At 51.9% G+C, this 18,845-nt stretch overlaps 1 protein-coding gene and 1 long non-coding RNA gene across 6 annotated transcripts in view; one reads left to right on the top strand and one right to left on the bottom strand.

The window, feature by feature from the left end:
- Positions 1 to 1,120: 1,120 nt before the first annotated feature.
- On the bottom strand, positions 1,121 to 18,399 carry LOC121022895 (uncharacterized). The gene is made up of 2 exons (XR_005787150.1): positions 18,129 to 18,399; positions 1,121 to 2,693 (listed from the first exon to the last, which is right to left on the bottom strand). It is a non-coding gene; the product is annotated as an uncharacterized LOC121022895 (long non-coding RNA).
- A 176-nt stretch (positions 18,400 to 18,575) lies between these two features.
- The window catches only part of LMBR1 (limb development membrane protein 1), a 154,810-nt gene continuing 154,540 nt past the window's right edge, over positions 18,576 to 18,845 (top strand). For 3 of the 5 annotated variants that reach the window (XM_040464443.1, XM_040464439.1, XM_040464445.1), the window contains exon 1: positions 18,578 to 18,818. In XM_040464443.1, coding sequence (XP_040320377.1) covers positions 18,753 to 18,818 — 66 coding nt within the window. In that variant the 5' untranslated portion in view covers positions 18,578 to 18,752. Of the gene's footprint in view, positions 18,819 to 18,845 lie in introns of all 5 variants that reach the window. The other 2 variants (XM_040464440.1, XM_040464441.1) reach the window with 2 other exon arrangements.

Raw genomic sequence — 18,845 nt, 5'->3', positions numbered from 1 at the left:
GTGGCTGTTGTCCTCTCTCACATCCCTGTCCCCCGGGCTGGGTCAGTGCCCTCAGGTGCTGCCTCACCCCAGGCTTCCCTACCTCCTTCCCAGTCTTGGGAAATGGCCCTTTTACTAAACTCTCCTCAAAGAACCCAGTTCAAGGTTCCCTTTTGTTTCCTGCTTGGGCTCTGACTCATCCTCCCGCCCTTATGGAATTCACCTTTTAGGGAAGAGATGAAAATCAAGATAAATAAAGTACATTGTATGTCAGTGACAAGCCCTGGGGCAAAAATCAAAGCGTAGAAGGGGCAGCCCCCCCCCCCCCCCCGTGGGGGGGGGGACTTTTAGCTTGCGGCCAGAGGAGGCCTCCGGAGAAGGCGTTTGGTCTCGACCCTTCTCTCTCTTCCAGATCTCCCCGAAGGAAGTGCTGCCTCAGGAACTTCGGTCTGGGAAAGGCCTGCGTGTTGGAGAGAGGCCAGGAGGCTGGAGGGGCTGCGTGGAATGAGCAGAAGTTGAGGCCAGTGAGATACGGTGGTTCTACCACATTCTTTCTGAGGTCGCCAAGTATTGCATTCTAAGGTTGTATCATATATGTGTTTTTAAAAATGTTTCTTTACTTCTGAGAGAGACAAGGCAAGCGAGTGCAGGCGGGGAAGGGACAGAGAGGGGAGACAGAGGGTGGGCTCTGTGTTGACAGCAGAGAGCCCGACGCGGGGCTCGAACCCACGAACCGCGAGATCATGACCTGAGCCCGAGTCGGAGGCTTAACCGACTGAGCCACCCAGGCGCCCCGTATCGTGTGTGTTTGTAACTGGCCCTCTGTCCCGCGTGTGGTGGCTTCCGTGAGGGTTCTGACCACCTCCCTCCTCACTCGCTGGCCACACTTCTGCCGTCGGTGACAAACGCTGGGCTTATCCCTGAGGTCAGTGTCTCCGCGGCTCAGTCTCTCCAAGCCCTATGATACAAACCCGTCATGAGGAGTCCTCAGTTGGTTTACTGCAAGGCCTTTTTGAGCCATAGGTTAATATATTAATGAAGACTGTGGCTGTTACCCCGCATTAAATAATGGCTGTGAATGATCGGAAGAAAAACATCTCCGTTGTCCCGCAGAGTGCCAGATGGATTACTCTGCCAAGAGGACTCAAAAATATGACAACCTTTTATTCCTCTGCAGCCCGGACGCGTGCGGATTCATTTCTACGCTATTGCAGAAAAACGCCTCACGACGATTCTGAGCGAAAAACACATTAAATCATCCCGTTAATTACATCGAAACGGCACACTGAGATTTTGTTGCTAATCCAGCTTAAACTTGGCATCGCCAACTCATCCAATATTTTATTTCTATTCAGGTCATATTAGTCAGTTGGGCAAAAGCAGCCATGTTTATTTATCTTATTAGTTTATTTTGGTCAAGTAGCAAATTATGACGGAATTACAATAATTCCTCTATTTATGTCTCTCTCTCACAATTACACACAGACTTGACATTTGACATGTGGGCTCACTGCGGTAGAAATATTAACACGTCCACAGTGTCCCCGCTGCTTTCCCGGAGGAGCGTAAGTGGCCCCCAATATTCTGGGTTCTATGTTTTTCCCTGATTCCTCCCGTTTAGTGTTTTATTTGTGGTATTACGTCCACGTGCAAATAGGTACAAAGAGCCACATATGGTATGACGATGCGCGGTCTGGCTGAACACACAGGTGCGGGCGGGTGCCAGGGCTCTTGTCACAGCTGGCGGACTTCACCTGGCTGGTCCAGGGAGGGCAGCAGGGGCCCAGGCTCCCGGAGCCCCGGGGATGTTTCCTCCTCTCCAGGATTTTCCGGGATGGCGGGGGGGGGGGGGGGGGGGGGGGTCAGTCTCATTAACTCAGGAGATGTTTCGTAGTTGGGGTTCAGAGCCTCGGTTCCAGCGGAAGACCTACAGGAATCTGTGTGAGGGCACCCGCGGTACCGTTGTTGTCTTGTTATCACGGCTGCCTGAGCCGGAGGGCGGAGGGCAAGGCCCGTCCCCCACTCAGGAGGTGGAAGGGGACCCCCGACTGCAGTAGAACCTTCTGGTGGGAACGACTGAGCGTGCTTCCTGTGGTCACGCTTCTCTCTTCCACAGCACAATGCCAGGTGACAGGTGGCAGTGACTGTCCCAGACTCGGCAGAGCCGGGATCCCCAGGGGAGAGGCGGGGCCAGAGGCAGGACCTGAGACAGAGGCAGGTGAGGGCCAAGGCTGGTCAGGGGCACGTGGGTCCTACCGGCGGGAAACAGCTCACACTGTAGGGCCCAAACTGCCAAGTGGTGGGTATGGGGAGCCCAGGCCTCACGGAAGTCGTAGAAGGAGTGGGGGCAAGCAAGAGGCGTGCGCGGGGCCCAGAAACACAGGGGCTGAGACCACCCCAGCCTCACCAGGGTCCCCTCCAGGCCGCCTCTCGGGGGAAGAGTCCGGACATGCCAGTCTGTAATCTGAGGGGGCGGACAGGGAGGCCACGTGGCGGGGAGCGGACCCTCGTCACCAGACCACGGTGAGTGGGCTCTGGGCTTCAGGGCTGCTTCTCTGCTGTCCGTTTTCTGTTAGCGTCCCCTGTCCGGGCTTCCAGTCCCCCATGTGTAACAACGTCTCCGCTGCTTGACCGCCAGCTTAGCAGAACCCACTGTGCTTTCTGATGGTAGCCCATACTCCTCAGAGCCACCGAGAAGGTCACTGCTCCTGCTCCTGCAAAAGAGGAGATTACGAGCCACTTTCCATGCTGGCTTATTAGGCAACGGTTTTTAAAATCCCAGCTGCAAACAGAGGTAGTCGTCATTATGCAAGGCACCTTCTTTGTAATCACTTAAGATTTTATGCATTTGCAGGTCTGACTATTGCTAAATCAAGGGAGAAATAAGCAAGAAGAATTTTTCTGTACGCACATGTAAGTGCTCATACATTTTAAATCCTGTTCAGTCAAGCGTTGAGTCCTAGTGATACAGTGCTAATAATGCAGATTTCAACGTGCTTTCCCCAAATTTGGTATTAGCCTGCCATGTTGCAGCTCAGTCAGTTTCTTCGCATAAGCATTCAGGGAGCGTTTTACTACGCGGCCGCCCATTTTCCCATTTCAAGCTAAGCATCCAAAGCCTGATTGCATTTGGCAACTTTGATTTCCCCGCTCTTACATGTCATGGTCCTGAGTATCAAATGGTGTTACCATTTCTGTTTCGATCATCAAAGATGATTTAGCAAAATCACAAGGAAAAGGCAGGCCTGTTGTACCTGTTCCTCCCGTCGTCTTCCTTGCTGACGCTCCTTCATCGCTGCCCTCGGGTCCGGAGGACTCCTTTAGCTGTTCTTGAGGAGTAGGTCCGGAAGTGACCAAGTGTTTTAGATTTTCTTTTCTTTTTTTTTTAATTTTTTTTTCAACATTTATTTATTTTTGGGACAGAGAGAGACAGAGCATGAGTGGGGGAGGGGCAGAGAGAGAGGGAGACACAGAATCGGAAACAGGCTCCAGGCTCCGAGCCATCAGCCCAGAGCCTGACGCGGGGCTCGAACTCACAGACCGCGAGATCGTGACCTGGCTCAAGTCGGACGCTTAACCGACTGCGCCACCCAGGCGCCCCTAGTTTTTCTTCTTTTGAGAACGTCTCTAGTTCCCCTTCACTCCTCAAAGGTAGCTTCACGGAGGACATAGAATTTGTGGCCGACAGCTCTCTTCTTCCAGCATCTGGACCGTGTCATGCTGCTTCCTTCTGGCCTCGGGTTTCAGATGAGAAATGCGCCAGCGTTCGAACTGGTGTTCCTGTATTGGTACTTTGTGATCTCTCTCTGGCTGCTTTCAACACTTTTTCTTGGTCTTTAGTTTCCTGATGATGCATCTTCGATGAGGTTTTTTTTTTTTTTTTTTTTTTGGTGGAGGGGGTCCTATCCTAAGGTAAACTGTACTTGCATCTGTAGGTTTACGCATTTTCCCAAATTTTGCAAGCTTCTAGCCAGTGTTGCTTTGAATGTGCTTTCAGCTACCCCCTTTTCCCCTTTCCTTCTGGGACTCCGATGACATGAATGTTGGATGTCTTGTTATGGTCCCACAATCCCTGAAACTGTGTGGGTTTCTATTTTCTCTTTGTTGTTGAGATGGTGTAAATTCTACTGATCTGTCCTCAGGTTTGCTGATTCTATCTTTTGTCATTTCTACTGCACTAGGAACCTGTCCCGTGAGTTTTCTATTTCAGTTACTGTATTTTTTCAGTTCTATTGTCATCCTTTACTTACTACGAATCCTTTTTAGGTAAAAAGCACCCCACAGCATTTATTGTCATCGGGTAATAACATAAAGGTAATCAAAACAATCTCAACAAATGTTTTAGAACTATCCTCCCAAAGAAGGGCATCTAAAAAAACAAACTACTTGGCCTTCTCAAGAATGTCTCACTTCACTGATCATTTCTAGTTGGAGAGACTTTGGAGCAGGGTAATATTATCCCTGTTTAGCATGATTTGACCCAGCTGTTTTCTTGACTTTTAGAATGAATCTCTTCTGCATCATCTGGGGTCATGTTCTCGTCAAAACCTAAGATACACGGGAGCGTGGGTGGCTCAGTCAGTTAAGCACCTGACTCTTGATCTCAGCTCAGGTCCTGATCTCACAGTTTGTGAGTTTGAGGCCCACATCGGGCTCTGTGCTGTCAGTGCAGAGGCTGTTTGAGACTCTCTTTCTCCCTCTTTCTCTGCGCCTCCTTTGCTTGTGCTCTCTCTTTAAAAAAAAAATCCATTAGAAAATAAAAAAAATACATTAAAAATAATAATTTTCAGAGATTTTGAGGAGCTATTTTGCTCTACTTCCTGTCTGGTCCTGATGGGGCTCCCACAGGTTCCTGCTGGTGCTTCCTGAGCGGGTGGAGGGAACTTCCCCAGGCCAAGCCGCCTGGTGCCTTTAGAGGCCTAGAATGATTCTGGGGCCAGATGGTGGATTCCTCCTTGCTCGAGCCCTGGGCCACCCTATCTCTCTAGCTGGGGGAGGGCGTATGTCCCCTGGCTTCTTCTTGTCAGTGGGTCAGCACTCTGCTGGTGCTGCTGGGTCACCTGCTTTCGGTGGTGGGCAGGACTCCTGTTTGATGTGGGGGAGGGGTGAGCCTACCTGGGCCACCTTCTGTTCAAGGTGGTGGGTCGGGGGATGCCTGGCGGGGGCTGGAGTTGGGAAGATGTCCCGTTGCTCTGGGTCCTTGGGTCCTCCCTCCCCTTTCCACCTTCCAGAGTCTCCACCTTGGGTCTCTCTAACCTCATCTGCTCAACCTATTTTAATTTTCTATCTAGCACTCATCAGTCATTACCTAATATTTTCATTAATTGATTAAAATCATTAATTACGTTTGTGTCTCTCCTAAAGTGCACGCATAGGACAGCTGAGGCCTGTAAGTAACTCTCCGCGTTTATGTGAGGGTTCATTGACAAATTCTGTGTAAGTAATCTCAGTTCCTCGAATAGTGCTGAGCCCAGAGGACTTCAACACTGGTGCTTTAAGGAACGGAAGCCGAGAGGCCCTCAGGACACTTCCTTGCCCAAGCCAGGTCTCGCTCGCCCCGCGTGGCGCGTGGAGGCCGCTATCAACATCCCAGGCCCGGGTGGCCAGCGTGAGCTTGAGTCTCCTCTCCCTTGCGATCGTTAACACAGGAAGAACGTCCTGTTTTGACTCCATAAAATGCAACCGAGTAGAGTAGAGCCGGGTGTGGGCGTGTCTGCGAGATTCACCCCTGCCTCAGCTTGGAGGTGCAGAACCAGGGCGAGTCTGGGCTGCTGGCCGCGTTCACGCTGACGGCTGCCGTCATCTCGCTGGATTCCTTGGGTTTCGGGGAAGCAGGAAGAAGCTCTCTGCCACGTCCCCATGGCACTCCAACGAACCGATTCCTGTCCCTCCCCCGTGGCTGATGACCTGGCCGAGCAGTAGCACAGTTGTGAGAGCTGCTAATCTAATGATTTTCTCGATCTGTTTTTGGGAAGAGGAAAACCACGCTGAATAAACCATTGCCAGCCGGCAGGGGCCCTGCACCTCCTCCGGGGTGTCCTTGAACAATACCGAATTCCTGTTTTAGCCTGTGTGCCTAGCACAAGCCTATTTATTCTTGCCAATGAGAAGGAAGTAGAAGATTGGGATTTTTACAGTGTTTGACATTATGTGTTATAAGCCAACCGGTCTAAGTATTTACAGAGGTCAAGGATATTCACCGCCTCCGCCTGCCACACGCCAGTCTACTATTTAATATTGTAACACGCCTAAAACGGATTAGCCACATTTGAAATTAATTAAAAGAGAACATTCATGATTTCAGAATAAAGCTTATCCCTGCTAATTTTGAAAATTAATCTGATTTATTCCCCTTGGATTTCTAATGCTTCTGAAACCAATCTTTCAGGAAAAGGATAGCGTATGGTTCCTTTTCAGTGACCTGACTACAGAAAGGGGTTGTGTGACTTTCACAAATAATTCCTTATTTAATGCTACATGTTTACTTGCATGCTTTTTCTTATGAATGGTATTCAGATAACAGATGAAATCCCATTCCCAGGCGCAGGCCAGGAGCTAAGCGACACAGAGATCACTGGAAGAGGAACTGAGTGCAGCCTGAGGGGAATTAGCCTCCTCGGCTGTATTAATAAAGGCTGCTGACTCAGGAGCTTGGGCATTAGAACTGGGTCCGAAGATAAATCGCAGCATCCCAGCCTCCCCTGGGATCTTCAAGACCCACACGCGCGCACACACATGCACACGCGTGCACGCGCACTTACCCAAAGGCCGCAGGCTGGGTAAGATTTGAGGCCCGAGACTTTAACTTTTAAAACAGCCAAATGAACAAATCAAACCCCATATTTTAATGAACCAAGCGACGGGAGAGAAGGCGAAGAGAGGGGCAACCCCCCAGCGAACGTAGACCGTGTAGACACTATTTAGCCCAAACGCTTACTCCATCCTCAACCCACATGAAATTATTATCTTCCGCACTGCGACCGTGGCTCTGTGGTCTCCAACAATATAAACCAACATACTACAGGCAACATACGCAGCTCAACACAGCACAACAGAACACATCACAACACGACACTGCCCGGCCCGTGAGGCCACATAAAGTAACACGACGTTAGATGCGACAGTGTCCCCAGGGAGGCCTCTGCCACCTGCCTTCTCCAAGCTCGTCTTGGACACCGAGGCTTCACCTGGAGCCACCCACAAAGCCTTTATGTTGGAAAAAATCACAACAAAACAGCCTCAGGGGGCGTAATAGAGCCGTACAATTTTGATAATGTGGGCAATAAACATTAGAGGCAGGCCGGACAACGGTGCACAGAAGTGTTTTTCCAGATCAGCAGTTTTTCACAATAAACATTTATCAAGACAGCCAACGCAAATGAAAACACCTACGTCTCCTTGGAATACCAAAGCGTGTTCTGGGAGCATCTGAATTCATAAATTGCGGGATGACTGTTTTCCACAGGCCGGCCTAATATAACTCACACAGATATCATTCCTTACCCCTGAGAACACCCTCGCAGCATGCATTATGGGCCTGTCAGGCTGGATTTATATGACGGAGGATTCTGGAGGAGGCGTTATTGATGGCAAATGGACGATCCACCTGACATTGGCAATCGGAAGTATTTCTGAAAAACCCTTTTTTCGCTTGAAAGGGCTATAAATCTAAAAATAATTTTGAATTCACAAGCAATCCTTTTATGCAATAAGTTGATAGCAAATATATTACTGAAGAGACACGTAATTACCTTAAAATCTACCACAGTTAGAAATGTATCGAAGCTCTTAAATTATGATTCAATCTTACAATAGTAAAACATATAACAAATATTTTTTACTGTTGATTTTTTTGAGTCCCCCTTCTATGCTTGCGTATATATAAGGAAAAAGTGGAGCTATTTATAAGCTGTCTCCCAGACTGTCTCAGGAAGCTCCAGAAGTTTCTAACTACATAAAACATTGATTCTGAGAAGCAAGAGAAAGGGGACTTTTATCCGCCTGTCAGTACACGGAGCTAGCGGTCCTGCGCTCCCCGGTACAGCAGAGAGGGCTTCCCTGGTCTCCCTTCCACAAGGAGGTCCCTGTGTGGACTGAAGGAAGCCAGGGGCGATGGGATCTGGGCCCAGGCTTTCTAGTTGCATATAGAGCATTTTCTTTCATTGACTTTTAAAATGTTTATTTACTTTGAGAGAGAGAGAGAGAGAGAGAGAGAGCGCATGTGCACGTGCATGCGTGAATGGGGAAGGGGTAGAGAGAGAGGGAGAGAGAATGGACGTGGGGCTGGATCCCGCGAACTGCGAGACTAGGACCTGAGCCCAAACCAAGAGTCAGAGGCTTCGCAGACTGAGCCCCCCACGGGCCCCGCATGTGAGAATTTAACTTGGCCAGCTCAGCGGGGCACTTGGCATTTGTCTCCTCCTCTGCCAGTGTCTATCTACAAATGTGTATTTACCTGTACATCCACAACCATCGCTGGACCGATGTCCATAGCATGTCAATGACTGCAACGTTGTTTATGGTATCTGCATCCATGGGCACAGCACGGCTACATCTGTCTCTTCTATAACCGTGTCCGTATCCGTTGTCTACACCCCACCCCGTCTCTCGCTGTCTCCCTTTCTCCTGGGCTGGCCGTGGGACAGGTCACGGAGGGCTCTGGGCTCGGGACGGACGGCTGGAATTCAGAGTTGCCTCTATTGCAAACTCACCGCGCCAGCCTGGGTGTGCGGTTTGCCCCCTCACACTTCAGTGTCCTCATCCATTGAGAAGGGACCCTGGTGGGTTACTGTGAACTTAAATCCTGGATCACACGTGCTCTGGGGGCTACAAAACACCACACACAAGCGACAGGCTGTTCAGGCCCACTTTTGGAGGTCTGAAGGGAGAAGAAGCCCCCGTTTCAAGACCTACTCCCCCATGACGCCTGCAGTCCACTCACTGGCTCACGTTGGGCGAATCGCGGGGCCTCAGGACAGAGGGGTGGGGCGCCTGGCTCGTGGCTGGGGCGAGACCGAGCAGAGGGGGCCCTACTCCCTCTCAGCCTCAGTTTCCTTCTCTGTAACATCGGCTGCTGATTCCATTAGAAGACATCGCCCCAAGATCTGGGCTAAGGCCAATATTAAGCAAAAATGATGTGTAAGGTAAGAAGGGTAAGTAGTGTCACCTCTGGTCCTCAATGTGCCAGTACTCTGACATGTGACAGGCTCCCGTGCTCACAGCCTGGGAACGCCCGGGACAGAAGAGAGAGAGACTCTCGGCCCTGAGGCCCCGGAAACAGCGCCCGCAGCATTACCGCCCCCCCCTAGTTCTGCCCGGGTTAACGGTGCCACCAGGAGGCCCTCCAGGACTCCCCGCTCCCAGGACAGGCAGGTGGGGCAGGCTGCAGCCCTCCTCTTGGGAGGATCCACCTTCCTGTTAACGCTTCCAGCGCCCAAGCCCGGCACACACGCCTCCCATCACGCAGTCAGTAAAGTGCTTTCCACAGCAGCATCTTCCAGACAAGGGCTTGTGTGTGTGGTTCTTGTGCTGAATTTCTAAGCGTGCAGCTTGGAGGGCATTTGCCTCATTGGATGATTTCTGGATGCGGTGAGCGAACCTGGCATTTCGGGGGATCTGTTACCATCCGTGACCTCCAAGTCACCGTCTACCACAAGCCTGGTGAGGCCGCAGCTGTGCCGGATAGGGACGCTACAGGGCCTGGCCCTGCCCTGGGGGACTTGGTCCTAAGGGAGACGACCCCCCCCCCCCCAACGATGACAGCAAGAACTTCGACTGTGCCGATGTCACATTCAACCACAGCAACGCAGGGGTCTCGGGCTAACGTTCTGCCTGTGTGCCTGTCCTGACGCTTTGCAGTCAGAGGAACCTTCCCAGCAAATGCACGGCTTGGCAGGACCCGCACGGGTGGAGCAGCGTCTGTGTTCTCAGACTGCGGTTTCTCACAAAACCCAACGTGTCCCCAACGACAGCCAAGCGGGGCCTCAGCACAGCCCCTGGCGTGGATCCGCGCGCCCTGCTGACCCGCTGCTGAGTCCCGAGCGAGCACCGTGGGAGAGCACGTCAGGGCCCGGTGGCACCCTCTGTTTTTCCGGGAAAGTTCATGTCGGGGACACTATCGAGCTGACTTCCTGGGTGGAGCGATTTTAGGACACTCACTTGAAAACGGGGTTAAACACACCCTGCGAGAGGGACCTCAGCGGCGGGAGGTGTAGGCTCGCCACGGCTCGGGAGCGCATGAAGGTGACTGAGGTATTTCCAACAGTGCTACAGGCCGCCGAGACCAGCCCTCCCAGCTCCTTAAGTGACGCGCGGCACAGGGGCCTGCTTCGTGCCCGGGGCGTCGCAGCCAACGGTTGGAAACTGGTTCCTGCACAGTGACTACACAGTGACCTGGATCCTGCCCTCCTGCCTCCACCCGTCCCTCCAGGGCCCAGTCCTCAAGCACGTGGCCTGGGCTGTCAGGGGCTAAGTCAGTGTTTTTTCTGAAGCCGCCAGTCTCCAGAGATCCCTCCCCCCTGGGCATTGCTGACTTAATTTACCCTCCTTGGGCCTGTCCCAGGGCTCGCAGACCCTGAGGAGGCCTGGATGAGGCCTGCGTTCCCCGGAGTGAATTCCCCGCGGTCTTGACAGGCAGTCTCCCTCCTCGGGCCCGGTGGTGAGTGAAGACTCAACGGGTAACCGATTCCTTTCCCAGCCAGCTCCGGCTGTGTCCCTCCCAGGCCCCCCGGGGGCCCCTCGCGGCGATGGGACCCGGGCCCAGTACTGTCTTTCCCCAAAGCATCTGGCCGCTTTGGCTTCATCTGTTGCAAACCAGAGGAAGTGTCCACCAGGGGCCCACTCGCCTCCGAGACTTGCACAAGTGTGCAGAAACATATGCACAAAGATAGATGATACAGCATCGTTTAAGCAAGACTGGAAAATAAAAAAACCAAACAACCCGAATGTGTGTCCCTATAAGATTAGATCAATAAACAAAAACTACTAGTCCGTGAACTGCTAATGAAGACGTAGGGATGTGGTGACATAGCCACCATATGTGGTCAAATGAAAGTATCAAGTGGCAGAACAGATCTCAACTGTGTTGTAAAGAAACACTTTTGTGTGTGCAGCAGGAATGTGGAAACACTGCCACCCCCCCACCCGGCCCCGGCCACCCCGGCTGCATCCAGAGGACGCATCTGAGGGAGGGGGAGAAAGGCTAACTTCTCAAATATACTTTTCTCGTTGTTTCCTTCTTTTTCCTTCCACAGCATAATTAAAAAGCTACCATAAAAAGTGTAAGGTCAGCATCCCGTTCCCTGAGCACTTAACGGCCTCTTCTCGAGCCGTTTACGAGCTGGCTCTCCAAGCAGGATATTTTTCAGACGAGCGTCCTCACCTTGGCTTTGGGCCCTGGCTTTGGGCCTCCCCCGCAGAGCCGGGGAGGGCTTGCTCATCTGACTTGGCCTGCTGAGGTTTCATCGAGGCAGGGAGCCGTTCCCGCCGTCAGGCATTCGTAACAAAACCGTCTGTGGTGTGTCCGGGCACGCAGCCCGTCCTCCTGAGTCCTCCCTGTCCGGCCTCTGCATGCCCTGTGTCCTCCCCAATCTTTCGCCCCCGCGCCCTGTTGGCCCAGGCCCTTCCCCCTACTGCCGTTTTGCTCTCTGCCATCCGACGTACACCCTGGTGAGATAGCTCGCCTCCTCAAAGGTTGTCTTTGAATCAGAGATCAGGCATTTTCGTGTGTATACGGCACAGGGCAGACCTTTAAAGAGGTCTGTACGGGTCTCTTATCTGGAATCTCGTGGGGTCCCGCTTTCCCGTGGCATCTGAAACATGGCAGAACGGGTGAGTAAGGCTGATTCTCACCGCACACCAACCCTCGCGTCCCTCTTCTTTCTTCCACTAGCAGCCCTGCTCCTCTATTCACTCTCCAGCGAGGGTTAGCAGAGCAGGTGAAAACCACGTGCCTCACCTAAGACAGAGTCTTGTTAAGATCAGCAGCTGACACCAAGGGTTGAAGGGCAAGTGGAGGGGGGGGATGCGATTTTTATCTGTGGACTTAGATTTCCAGGGATTCTCTGCAATCCGCCCCCGCGGCGAATCCCAAGTCCCACATGCCTTTGTTTCCTCTGGTTGGGTCTCCTCTAAGTTTCAACTCTACGGATACCACAGCTATGCAATTTCTTGGCAAATTAAAGTTCTTTTTCATTTTAAGCACGTTTTTGTGTTTAAGCCCCTGCGCAGGAGCTACAAATGTCTTTGAAACTTGTGAATGTTTCGTAGGTATGTAACCCAATATGTAAATGTCCGCGCAATCCATGCTTCGATCCCGGTTCTTCAGGTGATGATGGTGATGACAGCCCGCGTTAGGGTGCCTCTGCACTCCACGGATAGGTCATTCAGTCGCAGCAACCACACCAGCTGAGCGTCTTCATGATTCCCAGCTTTTGCGGATGAGAAAACGGAGGCTCAAGGCACGTTGTTAACTTGCCCAAAGCCATACAACCAGGAAGTGGTGAAGCTGGCTTTCCAACCTGGTTCTCCAATTTCTGAGGCTGTTCCTAAGTGCTATCCTGCCTACCTTGCAAGGAGCCGTTCACCCACTAATGTTAACACAGGCTGGCCAGAGTTGAACACGGGAACTGGAGAGCAAGGCCCAGGGGAGCACTGAGCAGAGGGAGCGGTTAGATGCGGGGTCCGGTGCCTAGTGGGCAGCTACGTCTGGTGCCTAAACTGGAGCTTTGAGCTGCCTAGAAGTGCTATGCCCTTCCTCATCCGTCCTGCTCTCCCCCCGTGACTGTCCACCTCTGCCTGCCTCCTGGGGACTGTCCCCGCCCCTGCCCACCCTCTGGTGGCTGTGTCCACTCCTGCCAGCACCCGTGTGTCTGTGTTCATCCCTGCCCACCCGTTAGTGATTCTGTCCACCCCTGCCTGCCCCCTGGAGACTGTCCCCACCCCTGCCCACCCCCTGGTGACTCTGTCCGCTACTCCCCACTTGCTGGTGATTATGTTCATTCCTGTCAGCACCCTAGGGTGTGTTCATCCCTGACTTGCCCCCTAGTGATTCTGATCCCCCTGTTTGCCACCCCCCCTTGACTATGTCCACTAATTCCCACCACTAGTGATCATGTCCGCCTCTGCCTGTCCCCTGGTGACTGTGCCTGCCCCTGCCCGCCCCAGTATTGACTACATCACACCTTTTCCCTCCCAGGATCTCAAACACTACATTCTTCCCTCGAGGTTGAGCTTGCTCCTCATTCCCCTGAGAAAGGTGGGCCATCAGGAGAGAACTTAACCACGCCCCCTGTTAGGGGCTGAACTGTGTCCCCCCAAATTCATGTTGACCTCCTGACCCCAGGACCTCAGATTGTGACTATATTTGGGATGGGGTGCTCAAAGGGGTGATTAGGTTAGAATGAGGTCATGAGGGAGGGCCCCAGTTCAGTGTGAGCGGTGTCCTGATAAGGAGATCAGGACACAGACACACAGAGGGACGGCCACATGAGAACACGGGGAAGACAGGTGTCCACACACCAAGGAGAGAGGCCTCAGGGACAAGCAGCCCTGCCGGCACCTTCAGGTCAGACTTGCAGCCTCCAGAGCTGTGAGAGATCAGGACTGCACGCATCTGCCCAGTCTGAGGGCTCTGTCACGGCAGCTCCAGGCCAATCAACTCCCGCTAAGTCTGTTCCCTCTCTGCACCTGGCCCCGCGCTCGCTGTCCTTCCCGTGAGAGGGAACAATGAATTTCGTTTGCCCCTTTAGAAAATCAGCAGGGGCGCCTGGGTGACTTAGTCGGTTAAGCGTCCAACTTCGGCTCAGGTCATGATCTCCGGGTTCATGAGTTCGAGCCCTGTGTCGGGCTCTGTGCTGACAGCTCAGAGGCCTGCTTGGGATTCCGTGTCTCTCTCTTGGGCCCTCCCCGACTCATGCTCTCTCACTAAAAATATTAAAAAATAAATAAAAAAGAAAACCAGCAAATACAGAAACTACTGGTGAGCTCTTTATGTATATATATATTTTTTAACATTTATTTTTGAGAGAGCATGAGTGGGGGAAGGGCAGAGAGAGAGGGAGACACGGAATCCCAGCAGGATTCAGGCTCAGCACAGAGCCCGACGCGGGGCTTGAACTCACAAACTGCGAGATCATGACCTGAGCCCAAGTCAGATGCTTAACCGACTGAGCCACCCAGGCGCCCCAGCAAGCCACGGGTGAGTTCTGATCAGTGTGACATAATGGATGTTTCTAAAACCTAGCTATACTCTCATGGGTTTAGAACTGCTTTCCTGAGAGAAAATTCTATCTTCCCTGGAGGAGCCCTCCACCTCTCCAGACACCTGGGACGATCAGCCATCAGGTGAGTGTGTTGTTCTCCTCAATTTCCCTCAAAGGACACCACCTTTGATCAGCTGGTTGTTTGGCATTAGTTCACAGTACGGAAAACCTTCAAGTGCTTCCCGAGACTTTGCCAGCTCCCGTGGGATGCTAGAACTAATGGTGCTCTACAAGGGGGAGGAAAGAGGCCTCTGATCTGCATCATTTGCTGATTTCCATGTTGTAAATGCTCCCACCGCGGCGGATTCGGGCTGCCGGTGTGAGGCCACTGAAGGAGAAGCAGCACGCAGCTGTGGATCTAAGTAACCTTCGGAGCCCAGCTGAGAGTAAAGTATGATAAAAGAATTAGGACATGGTGGACTAGGAGTTTTTGCTACCTCTCAAAAATATAGTTTAATTGGGGCGCCTGGGTGGCTCAGTCAGTTGAGTGGCCGATTCTTGGTTTCAGCTCAGGTCATGATCTCAGGGTCCTGGGATTGAGCCCCACGTTGGACTCTGTGCTGACAAGTGTGAAGCCCTCTTGGGATTCATTCTCTCTCTCTCTCTCTCTCTCTCTCTCCCTCTCTCCTGCTTGCACTCTCTCTCTCTCAGAAAAATTTAACTGAGTGTAAGTGTCTATAATTTAACTTGAAATAATGGCTGTGTTTAACAAATGACTCACAAAATTCCTAAAAACCAACAACCAGCTTTTAAGAGCTGGTCTCCAGCACACCACTAGCTGGTTATCATCTAGCGAAACCTAAAGTCCATGTGTTTCTTTAGGGAGTCTAAATTTCATACTTTGATTATGCTGGATCATCAGAGAACTTCGTATTTGCACCAAAGAATTCCTCTCGGCCAAACCATATCGGAAGTCCCTTTCTGTGTTACAAGCACCCCCTATCCTATGAAGCAGAGACTCCGTCCCACAGAAGAAGCTGGAAAAATCACACACTCACTTCCTTTGCAGACAGGCGTGGGCACATGACCCAGGCTCTGCCAACTGGAGGCACCCGCTGCAGTGACGTGAAGGGAGATCCCTGTGGGATCCATCGTGCAAATGGCAACCTGCGTCCAGATCCAACAAGTCTTAGCAATGAGCACAATCATCTCTCTGCAGCCCCTGACGCCTCCTGCCGTTCTCTTCTCCGACCCTTCTTCCTGGAAGTTTATCCTTCCCCCCTCTCCTCTATAGTTCTATGCATGTTTGTATCCCTAAATAGTATCTTATTTTGTCTTGCATGGTTGGGAACTTCATATAAATGGAATCATGCTGTGTGCATTGTTCTTTCTTTTGCTCAACACAGTCTCAGAGACTCATCCAGAATGTTGCTCGCAGCTGTAGTTCGTTGAGTTTTCACCCCAGTGCATTATTCCATTGCATGAACACATCACAGTTTCTTTACCCATCCCACTGCGGAGGGAGAGCTGGGCTATTTCTAGACTTTTCCTTGTTCATCTTTTGCTTATTTGGCTAAGGGAAAAAACCTCCACCTCGGACAGAGGCTGGAAGGAATACAAGTTACATCTGAATATTGCTTGGCTTGGTTTCGTACAGGGCATAAAGAGGTTAAAACAAATTGGGTCTCTGTCCCTTTATATCTCAAAACTTTGATCTCATTTTGACCAGGAGGATCAAAGCAAGGCCTAATGAAGCGAGGAGAATTATCTGGAATATTAGCAGTTTCAAAGACATGATGAGGCAGTGAAACTAGAGTACAGAGTAACGAGCAGTGCCTTCCATCATGGACATCTGAACCGTAATGCTGGAAACACGAGCAACGCCACACAATCATCTACATCGGTATAGAAATCTGAAGAAGTGCCGAAGCGTGAAGAAGTCTTCGGGAAATATCTCGGGGCCACCAACCTATGGACCGATAGACGTTATTATTTAGGTATCGACTTTGTACAAGGCATTCTATTAGGTATTGAAGGCAGTACACAGATGTTTACAAGAAAAGATGCCCTAGACCTTAAAGAGCTTATATGTTGACTATGGATAGACCCAGATACAAGGACATGTGTCCTAAGGGTCAAATGAATGGCCAGGAATATAGCCTCTGTACGTTTTCTGCTGCACCCCTGGATTGTAAGCTCTGTGGGAGCAGGGACCGCAGGAGGGTTCTTTCCATCGTGTCCCCACAGTTTTGAATGAATGCATGAAGAGACTGGAATTGTCCGGAAAGACTTTGTGGAGAAGGAAGGTCCTGGTGTGAACGCTGAAGGGAGGTAGCACTGACTGAACAGCAGCAAAGAGGATAGGGAACAGTAAAGTGGCTGGGCCTTGGTATTGGGGGTGGAGAGAGGAGAGAGCCAGGCTGCAGCAAAGAGCTGTTCAGCGAATGAAGTGGGGAGGATGTCTGGAAGGGTGAGGTAGGGCCCCAAAGTCAACGTCTTGAATGCCAAGTTAAGGAGTTTAATTTTATCTTACAGTTAGTGAGAATAACTGCATTGCAGTGCTTTGAGCAGGGGAGAAAAACTGTATTTTGGGGTAGATTTATGTTCTAGAGGGATGCAGAAGAGTGGCAGATAGGGTGACAGACATAACTGGGCCCCCCAAACCAGCTTAGTTGGGGTTTATTTGCACAGTAGCAGTTGGAGGGTGCCAGGGAGTGGTAGGAGAGGACAAGCCCTAACGCACAAGCGCTTTTCAGGAACCTCCTACTTTCTTCTGTCCTTTTGGACAAAGCAAGTCACATGTTGAGGCCCAGATTCAAGGGAGTGGAAGTTAGATACACTTCTTGATGGAAGGAAGGGCAAAGCCACAAGGCAAAGGGGTGAATGTACAGGGAGGGGTGAGCTTCTGGCCATTTTTGAAGTCTCCTATCCTGGGCTAAGGGCTAAAGAAAACAGAAAGGTCTAGATGCTCGGAGTGCTGGGTTAGAAAGAGCAGAGATGCATGCATCCACTTTGTGGAATACATCTAAATGCCACACATCTTAAAATAAGATCTGCCTCCCTTCTGATTTGGAGAGATTAATCTAGAAATTATGCAGGTCAGTTCAGGGGGGTGTATAACGCAGCTCGCAGAACCTGGGTGTCTAGAGAAATAGACTCAGATACTGTCTTTCCCTCATTCTTTTGGGCCCTGAGACATTTTCAAAATAAAAGTGAACACTGCATATAACCGGTTGGAAGCATTCCTGGTTTCTTATTAGCCTGTGTCAGCAGAGGAACTCTCAGAACAAAGCGCGTGTCCCCCCAGTTTTCCCACTACCAACAATTTACAGCACAGTGCATCATGGGCACAGTATAGGGGGCTGGCAAGCTTTTTGCAGACCATAAAAAAAAAAAAGTTTTTGAGTCATGACAAAAGTTTTAACTCAAAATTTCAAAAGATACTGAAAAAATCTAAATTCACATACATTGTTAAAATAATTTGAACGGAGTTTCTAGATTTTCTTGCTTCCTTAGAATTTTTAATTAGAGATGCCAAGAAAATCACACAGACAATAGCAATTTACATGACTTCTCTATAGCCAAATAAATCCAAAGGTAAAATGATTAAGTATTCCTTCAAACTCAGCTTCATGGCAAAAATCCAAAAAAAAAAAAAAAAAAAAAAGATACTTAATGTAGACTGGGGATGAATTACTGTGTTTGTTATGTTTGGAGGTCCCCAAAATAAACGAGCTGCCGAGGGTGTCGGGAAGGTAGTAAGACAGAGGAACAGGGAGGGCTCCAGGGATTGGGCGAGGGCCTCCTGTCCAGGGCTATCTACGTTCTCCAGGTGGGGAAGCCCGAGACCTCCGGCCGCCCGAGCCCCTTATCACATCCACACAAGCCAGGTTTCCAGGGTTCCGCCCAAAAAGGGTCCGGAAGCAACTCTGCTGGCCTTTTACCTACTTTGGCAGAGAGCAAGGCCCCGCGAGAGACGTCCTGCTTGACCGCCCAGGTGCTCTGCAGGCTGAGCGCTGGGTGCCGGGTGCTGAGTGCCAAGGGCCAGAGACCGGGTGCTGGGTGCCCGGCGAAGGCACTAACAGGAGTTGCCACGATAATTACCTCCTGCGGAAAACAAGTGCACGGACACTGCGGCCGGCCGCCCACGAGTCACTGAACCTTAAAGGAGGAGGAACCCGCTTCCGCAGACCCACCCACCTCGCGTCCGCGCGCGGCTCCGGACTGGTCAAGGCCGCCAAGCGCCGGCCTCCTGGGGGCGTGGCCCCGCCTCCCCGCCCCGCTAGGCCACGCCCCTCGGCGGCTCCGGTTCGCAGACGGCGCGGCGCGCTCCTCCGACGCGAGGCGCCTTCCTCTGACGTCAGGTCCCGCCCCCGCCCCACCCCGCGCCCGCCCTCTGCAGCCGGAGCGGCTTCGCCTGAGGCGGCGGCTGAGGCGGCCGAAGCGGCGCCGGGGGTCGTGGTCGCCGGCCCTGCGGCGGCCCGCTGTCAGTCTGCTCCCGTCCCGGGCCGGCGGGCGATGGTGCGGCGGAGCGCGCGGACGCGGGCGGCGCGGCGGCGGGCATGAGGGAGGATGGAAGGGCAAGATGAGGTGTCGGCGCGGGAGCAGCACTTCCACAGCCAAGTGCGGGAGTCCACGGTGAGCCGTCCCGCGCCCCGCCCCCAC

This window comes from Herpailurus yagouaroundi, unplaced genomic scaffold (assembly GCF_014898765.1).
Source record: "Herpailurus yagouaroundi ecotype Mexico unplaced genomic scaffold, PumYag 483, whole genome shotgun sequence".
Taxonomy (NCBI): Eukaryota; Metazoa; Chordata; class Mammalia; order Carnivora; family Felidae; genus Herpailurus; species Herpailurus yagouaroundi.
This window is presented reverse-complemented; position numbering and strand designations above follow the sequence as displayed.